The sequence below is a fragment of the Eretmochelys imbricata genome, chromosome 7 (genome assembly GCF_965152235.1).
Source record: "Eretmochelys imbricata isolate rEreImb1 chromosome 7, rEreImb1.hap1, whole genome shotgun sequence".
Classification (NCBI taxonomy): domain Eukaryota; kingdom Metazoa; phylum Chordata; order Testudines; family Cheloniidae; genus Eretmochelys; species Eretmochelys imbricata.
The window spans coordinates 43150732-43163013 of NC_135578.1; the positions used below are offsets into that span (position 1 = coordinate 43150732).

Genomic DNA, 12282 nt, shown 5'->3' on the forward strand with positions numbered 1-12282 from the left:
TATATTTTTCACACACACAAGCTTATTGGGGGTCTCAGATTTTCCTACTAAAAATCCTCTAAGGGAGACCTAGAACTGTGAGCAAGAACCTCGATATTTTACTGAAAGATTTCTCTGGAGGTAGGCAAAGGAACTTCTTTCCTCTGAAGATGATGTTTTCATCTTGATTGTAAGTATAAATAAAAACCAGGGCTCTCTTCTCTGCCTGAACTAACTAATGACACTGTCCTGTGCTGTTTGTATTTCTAGAAACTATATAATCATTCTCATGTTAGTTCTTGCTATGAGATCATCTCCTTTCTTAGCCCTGTTACTTGATCCCTCGTGATTCGTTACTTGAGATGTCCCACAGAAATAGCACTCCTACTGCTTTTATTGACAGTCTGTCTTTATATGGAGGATAGTTTTAAGAAAGGACTGATAACAGAATTTTTTATGTTCAGAAGTGGCTACTGTTTATACAGCAGATTAGATGTGTATGGTGCTTTATAAATAAAACTGCATGACTATGCCCCAAGAATAGTTACTCATTGTAGTTTTTGAATCTTAACATTCTCTGTGTTTTCAAATACAGTAAGTTAGAAGTCAAGCTTTTAATATGAAATAAATGTAAAGCACAAAACCATTTAGAATTCATTTGAGCATAAAAGGGCAGGAGAAACAGCTGAAATTCACACTGAGAAGAACCTATTCCTGTATCTCAAGTACCAAAATGTTCTCCCCATCCTTGTGATGTTATACTTCTTAAATTGCTCTGAATAGACAACAGGTGTCTAGAATAACTTAGTAAAAATGACCATGTTTCTAACTTAAATCTTATCCTGTTGTCTCTGCTTGCTTTAACTTCTTAGCCTGCAAAGCACTCCAGTGCGTTCAGTAAATCAAACTATAATTTGATTTACTCTAGTTATAATTTGTGTTCTTCAGAGAATGTTGATGTTACAGGTAACTACCGCTTCTGTTAAAATGTGTTAGTTTATTTAAGGAGATCTTCCTAATTTAATGTATACACCATTGATTGTAAGGTAGTTTTTTTCCTTTCTCTTCTCTGGAGTTGCATGACATAGGTTTTGTAATGTTGTCAAATCCCTGAAGCAAACCAGTTCTCTCTTTCTACAATCAGTTTGTGTTCTTTTATTCTCTCCACAAGCAAATTAAATTGATCTTATCCTAACCCTTATAGATAAATACTGAATTTGCTTGTTGCTCATTGCTCTTGAAATGTGTGACTTGGTAATAGTGTGTTGCAGGATAGCAGTGAGATGCACTGCCAGAGATGGGCAGGGAGTTTGCAATTAGTCTGCTTTTTGTTATTTTTCTTACTAGCATTGTTAATAACCCTTCACTTTCATAAGAATCAAATTAATTGTTTTAATGATTAAAAGGAAATGTGGCCCCATATCATATGGTAATGTTCTACTCCTTCCCATGACTGAGAATTTTACAAAGGCATAGTTGTCTGTATCGGGAGAAGCCTTGCATTGTAAAGAGACACACTTCTGGCTCGGTAATTAGTGGTAGCATTGTTACTCAGATGTTATCAATTCAAACTATGTACCTATGACCAAAAAATCAGACACGTAGAACTGGAAGGGCCCTTGATAGATCTAGCCAGTCCCCTGCACTCTAATCAGGACTAAGTAATAATTAGACCATTCCTGAGAGGTGTTTGTCTAATCTGTTCTTAAAATTCTCCAATATCGGAGATTCCACAACTTTCCTAGGTAATTTATACCAGTGCTTAACGACCCTGACAGGAAGTTTTTCCTGATGTCCAACCCAAGCCTCCCTTGCTGCAATTTAAGCGCATTGATTCTTGTTCTATCCTCAGAGGTTGAGAACAATTTTTCACCCTCCTCCTTGTAACAATCTGTTATGCACTGTACTTGAAACACAAAGATAATGTTAAGATTGAAAAACTTTCCATATTTTAAACCTCAGATCCTACCTCATTTTATATGTTAATGTTAAACAGCAGTCTATTTTGCTCATACACAGATACATTGTATATCTAGGGCATCCCAAGTATCCTGCCTAGCACACTAGATGATTTATAATCTTTATAAAACTATAGTGAAAGTTAGGGCCAATGTTCAAAGACTAAGACTCTCTCTCCACATAACCCTCAAAATCTTCATTCACTCCACACATCTGCTTATCCCACTCCCCAGAAATAGCCTGCAGGGAACAGATGGATATGACCTGACAGTCAACAGAATTCACCAATAAAGGAAGCAGATTACTCAGTGCAGGTACCCTTCCAGTTAAACCAAAGGGTAATGTGTTCATTTTAGTTGATCTCAAATGCTATTGCCAGGTGGGGAAGTGCAGATTTCCCACAGTCTCATAAATATACCTTGAATAGGAGGGGTGAGAGAACAGAACCCTATGATACGCTACATGAAACAGCCTAGAGTAGACGAGCACTTACATAACACTACCATCTGGAGCCTATCCTTGTGAATAGAGCCATTGCAAGACTGACTTGCCCATGGCAGAGTCTGCAGCCATATCAATACCTCAGTCAAGATTACTCCAAGGCCACTGATCAACCTAAAAGAATGAATATGTGCACTTTATTTTCATTCATCAGCAGGAGACTCAACCAGAGAAACTGTGCAGTATCTGTTCCATACCTACATCTAAAAGCAGGTGAACAGAATAAAAAAAAATCTGAGGACTCAAAATATTGCCACAGGTGTGACACCACCTTCTCTAGAATCTTCACCAAAAAGAGAACATTACCATAGGGTCTCCACTCAGCAAGATTATCAACAATAAGAGAGTGCCATCAGACCTCGATTTTTCTATTTTAACACTGAACTGTATTTTATATACCAGTCTAGGTATTAGCCAGGACTTGTTCTTTCCCCTAGCTCTGAAAGCAATGCCATTATTCTGGTTTTTTCATCTAAATGGCACAAATGCAAGTGTTTTGTTCAGACAATGGAAATATTACTCTCTCTAAATGTATCCATTTGTTCCTAGCCCTGGAGCCTCCAGAAATAAGAGTGAGATCATCATAAAATAGGTTTATGCTTTTCTCCTAGTCTACCTTGGAGCAGGTCAATGAATTATTTTAACTTAAAGAAAAGGAGTACTTGTGGCACGTTAGAGACTAATAGGTTAGTCTCTGAGGTGCCACAAGTACTTCTTTTCTTTTTGTGAATACAGACTAACACGGCTGCTACTCTGAAACTTATTTTAACTTGAATCTTTAAGGCTCTATCTCTTGTGGGGAATGGGAAGAAAAGCTGGTTTCTCTCCATTCTAATTCAGTGCGGTTTCTGTGAGCTCTCATCTACCTTGATGGGTCACTAAATCGGATTCATTTCAGATGCTCTTAGTGGAAAAGCAGTAGATATGAAAAGTCATCTCTTGGCTATATGAGCATTGTATTTTAGAATTTTCTTTTTATACAAGTGGTTTCCTTGCTATTGATAAACTGTCAGATACTGTCCACAAATTCAGTTTTCTGTTTTCAAGCTTTCCCAAGAAAATGTTTGTCTACGTCGTTGTTTAGGACTTAGGATTTTTTCAGATGATGTTATACATTATCTGTATTAGTCTATAATAATTAGTAGTAAATCTGGCTCTGCTTCTTTCGGGCAGCAGAATTTTTAGTGGCTTCATAGCTTGTTTTGTATAACTTCTTTACATTATACAGAATATTTAAATTCTGAGGGCCTGCAAGATGTTTTTAAGATCAAAATAAATTAATATTGTCACAGGTCTTGAAAAATGCTAAGAATTCTAGAGCTCCATACTTAGTGTGTTTTTTAAACCACTTTTCTGGGTTGACTTTTAATTTGAGTTCTTTCCTCATCTTTGAAAATGTAGATACTCAAGAAAATTTTCTGCGTAACTTTCTAGAGGACACGTAGTAATATTATTTTTTTCCATGAAATCCATAATTTTAAAACTATTTCTATAATAAAGGTGAAAGATAGTTTTGAAAGTTTGACAGACCATATCCAAAACCGAGTCAGATTTAATTTATTAAATGCAGCCGGGTTTCAAAAGTCTACCTCTCATCTGTCCCTAAATAGTTGCATTTCCTAACTGTGACATCAAATTTGATAGAATGACATTTGCTAGCACCTTTTTTTTACCACTAGTAGGTTTTTATTATTTATGTTAACTATAACCAAGGTTTTATGTACTCTGAGGTATAATGGTATCAAATTCCATGGTGTGGGATCCTGATTTCATGTACTCTGAGGTATAATGGTATCAAATTCCATGGTGTGGGATCCTGATTTCAATTGAAAAAAGAAAAGGAGTACTTGTGGCACCTTAGAGACTAACCAATTTATTTGAGCATAAGCTTTCGTGAGCTACAGCTCACTTCATTGGATGTAGTGAGCTATAGCTCATGAAAGCTTATGCTCAAATTGGTTAGTCTCTAAGGTGCCACAAGTACTCCTTTTCTTTTTGCGAATACAGACTAATAACACGGCTGTTACTCTGAAACCTGATTTCAATTGCTGTAACTTTCAAAATTTAGAGACCCCAGAATGGATTTTAAAGCCTCAATAGCAACTCTGTGTCTAAGGCTTTAATTTTGTTTTTTTCATAGCACTTATATAGCGAAGGAAAAATTAGAAAATACTAATAAAAGAAAAGTTTGAAAGTCTGGGAATTCATTGTTAATTTCAGTCTTAACTCAAACCACACATCTCTGGAAAATTCATAGTTACATGGCAGATGGAGAAACATGATCTGGGGAACCTTCACTCAGAGTTTTCAAACTTTCAGACTTGGGTCTGTATAACTGAAGCCTTACATTACCAAAAATAAACACCTTAAAATCAGTATATTCAAATTGTAGCACTCTAGGAACATCTCCTGGTGAAATTTTTCTGGGAAAAGCTGGTCTAGGCTGAAAAATCAATTTCTGCCTGCTGTGGAATTTCAAGAGCAAAGTGTAAAACTCAAGACTATTTGCTGTATATCTTTCAATAGCTTTCTGGAAAAAGACGTAGCCATGGTCCATTCTGCATTACAGCTGTATAAAGGCATTTGAATTTCCATTGCACTTTATTCACAGACTTAAATATTAATCCATATTTGATGCTCTAAAAGTTTTTTTATTGAAAGTGAATGGTGAAATCTGTGGAAAAACTTTTTGTTTTAAATGAAGTGTTAGTAAAGCACTTCTGAGTTGTCAAATTTTGGTGATATTGTGATGCTGGTTAAAATTCACCTGACTGTTTTGTCAGACACTCCACTCTTATCTCAGCTGCAACCAGGTATGTTCAGTTATGCTGTAGTTATATCAGGCTATATACTTTTTCTGTTGGAATATTTGTATGACAGTTCTAATTCCAGAGCAATCAATAATTTGCTTGGTATTCATTATACAGTACCTTACCTGGGGTACAGCAAAATTATTTCACTTTTTATGATTTACATTAATCGGTGCAACGAAGATATATCCTGATGAGCTTGCAGGAAGCTCTGAACAAAATTAAAATTTTGAAGGCTACTCATTCTCTTGTAATCTGTTGCAGTTTTTGCCATAATTACCATCAGCTTGTCATGGTTGCTGACATTTGTATAAGATACCTATATATCCAGGATGGCAAAAGCACAAATGCAGGAATATTCTAATTTTTTTAAAAGGCTATCTATGCTAGAGCAAGATACACAATACTTGGCTGCTGCAGTGTACGTTTTCTTCCTTAGAAAACATCATTATTTGCCAAAATGGCAAATAATTTGTAGCAACTAGCTTTATGGAAAAGTGAAAATCTCCTGAGATGTAAGCTAATTCTGTGCTTTATCTGCTGAGTTCAATAATGTGTACTAAAGCAAACTGTAACAAGGTACTCCCTAACTAAACAAAAGGTGCTCTTTTATGTTCAGTTTATTAATTTATATCTTTTTTGAGATTTCTAAAGTAAAAAATTTCTAAAGCACAAAAATTCGGACTCATCAGGGAAGGCAACTTCTTCATCCAAGCAAAGGGATATCAATGAATGTTGTTGCTATTGAGAAATATCATTAGGCTGCTTTTCAATGGCAATCACGTATCAAATATTTCATTTTACTTTGGTTTACTAAGTTTTTCTCCCTTGTCTAATTTTGCTTTTGTTTTTCTTAAACATGTGCTAAGTCAAGTGACAGTGGGCTAAACTGGTGTATTAAAGCTTTGCTTTTCTTGTAGGTGACCCGCTGCAGTGCAGTGCTTGGGTGGGACAGTGTGCACTGTACATAGTGATCATGATGTTTGAGAAAACCATCATCATTATAGTCCTCCTAATACCTCAATGGAAAGAGGTTTGAGTCTTTATAGTATTTTTACAGTTAAATGAATTGCAGATAGATGCCAGAAGGTGATAAACTGTTAATTCTATTTAATCCAAAAAGACTAAGGCTATCATGCAAGCTATGTAGAGGTCCACAGTTGGTGCTACTTAACTGTTGCCTATGATAATGGAGTGTCCTGATACACTAATTGGATTTCACTGGTGACAATGCTTCCATTCTATTTTGAATTTAGTAGGTATTGCATCGTGTACAATATAAGATCACATGCTCACTTGAGGTACCTAAAAGGAGACCGAGTGCATCAGCCTTTCTTTTAGTTAAATTACAGCCCTAACTTTAAACCTATTGTGTATTCTTTTCCACAGTTTTAGAGAATCTCCCCTAAATGTTCATAATAGAACATTGGTACATTTTTTGTAGTAAAACCTTAGTAATTCACACTGCAATAAAAGACACATTGCTGAGTTACTGAATTAAAAAAATCTGCCAGTAAGCAAACAATAGTCAGTTTCTGCAGCACAAAGTGTATTTTGAACCTTTATACAGGTAAAGTATAGCTTAGCTTCAATTTATGCTAATACTATTAGTTATACTAGTAAGTGTGTGGCAGTATATTCAGTAAACATAATGAAGTTGCAGTAATGAGGAATGACTCCCAGGCTGAGATCTGTATGAAAGATCATAACATTGTAAGTGACCTGATTTATAATCTAAACATGACAGTACTTACCTGGAGCAGCAGAAGTCTCTATAATGTATTGTAATTCACCTTTAAAATGTCTGTTTTATAAAATATTTGAACTTCTGCATCCCACGTCCAGATATTTAACTTTAAAACCGCAGCATGTGTTTGTAAGCAATTTTCCAAGATATTGGTTCTTCCAGTCAAAGCTTTCTGGAAAAAGGGTTCAGTGGATATTTGACTATAGCCTTTGCTTTGTTTTTCTTGGTCAAACCTCTTTTATGGCCACGGTTAGTTCAACTGCAGGAAGCACATACATCATCTTGGACATGTCGCTAATAGAATCTTTCATCTCAATGTAGAATCAAGTGGGAACCACAAGTCCACACACTTTTAAAGGGATAATTTATAATTTTGTCTATAATTGATAAAGCATTTTATATAACTGAACTGTGGAATAAGTGTCAGGTAGGTACGAGGTGGATTGTCTGGTTTAGTACAGCATATGCAATTTAACATTCAAGATGATTACTCATAGCAGTTAGAGCTGAATAACCCCTGTAAGGTGTTCTAAACCAGGGGTTCTCAAACTGGGGTGTTGCGAGCTGTCAGCCTCCACCCCAAACCCCACTTCACCTCCAGCATTTATAATAGCGTTAAATATTTAAAAAGTGTTTTTAATTTAGAAGGGAGATTGTACTCAGAGGCTTGCTGTGTGAAAGGGGTCACCAGTACAAAAGTTTGAGAACCACTGTTCTAGACCATCCCTGTAGAATAAAACAGGATTTTTTTACACTTTATTTTATAGTATTCTGACCAGTTTTTTTAAATCTCCAAGTGATGGGGCTTCAAACATTTTCCTTGGGATTATAAGGTGATTAATTTGTCAGATAGTATCTGGTTGCTTCACCTACCCACAAGTCATCACATTCCTTCTGTAGTCACAAATTAGTGGGATGGCAGATTGTTTTCAGTCAGCCGCACATTACGTGCGTTACTAAATGCAACAAACAAATGCTTCCTTGACAAAATTGTATTCCTTTCCTATGAAACTGTCCTTTCTAATTCATCTGGCTACTAGCCTAATACTTTCTGTAACACTTTCTAACCCAGCTGCATGCACATACTGTTGTGGTCTGAATTTGATCTTTTTCTTTTCACAGGTAGCTTTATTGAATCCCATAGAGAACCCCCAGTTGGAGCTGGCTATCGTCATGCTGATAGTTCCCTTCTTTGTTAATGTTAGTACAACTGTACGCTTTTCAGAGATAGTTGACTTGTGTCCCCCCCCCCCCATCCCCTTCTCCATCTGTTAAAATTAATCCGTACCACACAGTGCCTTGGTGATATCTTAGTGTTACAAGTCTTCAACTCCTCTGTGTGTGTGTGTAAAATGTGATTATGTACTTATGTATCTATAAAATCCATAATCAGCAATGCCATTGGGCACAGAAATGGTGCACAGAATGCCCAGTGTTGAATGTACTATTCAGATACTGTTGTACCAGTTAGAAATTCCAGTTAAATTTGGTTTATTTAGGAAAGCATTAATTTGTTTGGAGCGCCACAAAATATCATCCCATTGAAGTGCCCTAGACCAAGCAAGACTATCCATATGTCAAGATTAAGAGCTAATAAAAAATGCCCACTAAGCAGCAGCTTTTTTCTTATTGGTGCAAGAGCAGGAAATAGGGCAGCTATGTTTCAGGGGGTATATGTTAGATCATGTGACTGGATCTGTACAGGATTTTGCCATATTTGGCCAAATCCCACTTAGTACAACTATTCCCTAACTCCATTCCAAGGACTGAATGACTAACACATATACTGGTCTAAAGAAAACCTGAACTGTGAATTTTCCCCTGTTAACAGGCATTAATGTTCTGGGTGGTGGATAACTTTCTTATGAAGAAAGGGAAGACAAAAGCTAAACTCGAAGAAAAGGAAGTGGGGCAAGATTCAAGGAATGGAAGTAAAGTCCGATACAGGAGAGCAGCATCACATGAAGAGTCAGAGTCAGAAGTATGTAGATGCACCACTTGCTGTACCTGAGTCAACTCCCTTCCTTTTGACTTTGACTTACAATACTATCTTAGGCTTGATTAGTTTTGTACTAAATTTGCTTAGAGCCCTTTTTCGTAAGACCTCATTGAATAAATCGGGACTGCTAATTCACTTCTCTTATTGACCCTTTACAAGGCTGCTGATGTTTTTCCTGGGGTACGAGACCTTTCAAAAGGATTGTTTTTAGATCCTGTGGTGTCAGATAATTCAGTTAACAGTGAACTACAGCTTTAATGTGGCTATTTTATAAGGATATTGTATATCTAAAAATGGTGTCTCAGATTTGTTAAAACAGACATTTCATCTGTTATGATAATCTTACACATTTGAACAATAGATCAGTTTCAGGTTGGGGTTTTTTTGTTTTGTTTTGTTTGTTTTTGAGGGTTGGTGAGGTTAAAGAGTCTACAGCAGTTTTAAAACCATATCTAGTCATTAGTGTACAGGATTATACACTACAAATAACTGCCTTGGCAGCTTCCCCATTCAATGTTGCAAATAACCTTGATTTGACTTTAAACAACTGTGATAGGGTGAGAACATCATTCTCTCAGTTCTGTTCTCAATCTCTCCTTATCCGAAGAGCTTAATTAAGGTGGATCAGAAATGTTCCTTTTGATTGCTACCCACTAAAAGAACTTAACCATGATGAAAGACCATTCAGTTGAAGCATACAGCTGTGTAAGAGCCATTGCTATATCTGGTACAACTCTCTAGTTCCATTTTTCTGTGGAATATAGTACTTTCAGTAATTACACTGAAAGTGAAGGGGCCAAAAAGTCAATTTTTTTAACTTCCCTGCTTTCAAAATAATCTTCCTTAAAATTTTGTTAAGCACTTTTTGCTTTGCATAAGGACAAGCAGCTTACTTGAGTATATGAGCACTTCTGTCACTATTGTTTAATATCCATTATCAGTAGTAACTCTTTTTTGTTTAGTAGATAAAACTGTCACTGAAAGATGGTCAGAGAATCTGTCTGCCCACAAGTGGAACATTTGTGAGATCCCAGTGTACCACAGGTCCCACTGTTCAGTGCTTTCTTCAGTCAAATGACCTTTCTTTAAGATCAGATAATACCTGTAGACTTTATGAGCCCATATGTCTATTAGAGATGAAGATGCCTGCTGTCTTCAATTTCTGAAAATGTGTTCATGGCAAATTGCTTAAACTGCTCTTGGTTAAAACACATTTTGGGCACCCTGATTTATTTCTTGCATAGAAGGTGAAGTACGAAAAAGCATTTTGATGTTTGAAAGTTACTTTCTAATTAGGGCTGTTAAGCAATTAAAAAATAATAGAACACCATTTATTTAAATATTTTTGAATGTTTTCTACATTTTCAAATATATTGATTTCAATTACCACACAAAATACAAAGTGTACAGTGCTCACTTTATATTATTATTTTTATTACAAATATTTGCACAGTAAAAAACAAAAGAAATAGTATTTTTCAACTCACCTAATACAAATACTGTAGTGCAATCTGTCATAAAAGTTGCACTTACAAATATAGAATTATGTACAAAAAAAACTGTACTCAAAAATAAAACAATGTAAAATTTTAGAGCCTACAAGTCCACTCAATCACTTCTTGTTCAGCCAATCACTCAAATAAACAAGTTTGTTTACATTTGCAGGAGATAATGCTGCTCCCCCCATTTCTTGTTTACAACGTCATCTGAAAGTGACAACAGGTTTGCATGGCACAGTTGTAGCTGGTGTCGTGAGATATTTACGTGCCTGAAGATGCACTAAAGATGCATATGTCCCTTCATGCTTCAGCCACCATTCCAGAGGACATGCATCCATGCCGATGATGGGATCTGCTTGATAATGATCCAAAGCAGTGCGGACCAGCGCATGTTCATTTTCATCATCTGAGTCAGATACCACCAGCAGAAGGTTGATTTTCGTTTTTGGTGGTTCAGTTCTGTAGTTTCCACAGCGGAGTGTTGCTCTTTTAAGACTTCTGAAAGCATGGTCCATACCTCATCCCTCTCAGATTTTGGAAGGCACTTCAGATTCTCAAACCTGGGGTTGACTGCTGTAGCTATCTTTAGAAATCTCGTATTGATACCTTCTTTGCATTTTGTCAAATCTGTGAAAGTGTTCTTAAAATGAATATGTGCTGGGTCATCATCTGAGATTGCTATATCATGAAATATATGGCAGAATGTGGGTAAAACAGAGCAAGAGACATACAATTCTCCCCCAAGGAGTTCAGTCACAAATTTAATTAACACATTTTTTTAACGAGTGTCATCAGCATGGAAGCATGTCCTCTGGAATGGTGGCCGAAGCATAGAATGATAGAACTGGAAGGGACCTCGAGAGGTCATCTAGTCCAGTCCCCTGCACTCAAGGCAGGACTAAGTATTATTTAGACCATCCCTGAGAGGTATTTGTCTAACCTGCTCTTAAAAATCCCCAATGATGGAGATTCCACAGCCTCCCTAGGCAATTTATTCCAGTGCTTAACCACTCTGACAGTTAAGAAGTTTTTCCTAATATTCAACCTAAACCGCCCTTGCTGCAATTTAAGCCCATTGTTTCTTGTCCTATCCTGAGAGGTTAAGAATAATTTTTCTCCCTCCTCCTTGTAACAACCTTTTATGTACTTGAAAACTGTTACCATGTCCCCTCTGTCTTCTCTTCTCCAGACTAAACAAACCCAATTTTTTTCAATCTTCCCTCATAGGTCATGTTTGCTAGACCGTTAATCATTTTTGTTGCTCTCCTCTGGACTTTCTCCAATTTGTCCACATCTTTCCTGAAATGTGGTACCCAGAATTGGACACAATACTCCAGCTGAGGCCTAATCAGTGCAGAGAAGAGCGGAAGAATTACTTCTCATGTCTTGCTTACAATACTCCTGCTAATACATCCCAGAATGATGTTTGCTTTTTTGCAACAGCATTACACTGTTAACTCATACTTAGCTTGTGATCCACTATGACCCCCACATCTCTTTCTGCAGTACTCCTTCCTAGGCAGTCATTTCCCATTTTGTATGTGTGCAACTGATTGTTCCTTCCTAAGTGGAGTACTTTGCATTTGTCCTTATTGAATTTCATCCTATTTACTTCAGACCATTTCTCCAGTTTGTCCAGATCAGTTTGAATTTTAATCCTATCCTCCAAAGCCCTTGCAACCCCTCTCAGCTTGATATTGTCTGCAAACTTTATAAGTGTTCTCTCTATGCCATTATCTAAATCATTGATGAAGATATTGAACAGAACCAGACCTAGAACCGATCTCT

General features: G+C 36.6%; 1 protein-coding gene across 1 annotated transcript in view; it reads left to right on the forward strand.

The window, feature by feature from the left end:
• Positions 1-12282, forward strand: part of LOC144267768 (store-operated calcium entry regulator STIMATE-like) — a 120183-nt gene that overhangs the window by 90070 nt on the left and 17831 nt on the right. The window contains exons 5-7 of the mRNA XM_077822027.1: positions 6170-6282; positions 8119-8196; positions 8828-8977. Of these exons, the coding sequence (XP_077678153.1) occupies positions 6170-6282; positions 8119-8196; positions 8828-8977 (341 nt within the window). The remainder of the gene's footprint in view (positions 1-6169; positions 6283-8118; positions 8197-8827; positions 8978-12282) is intronic.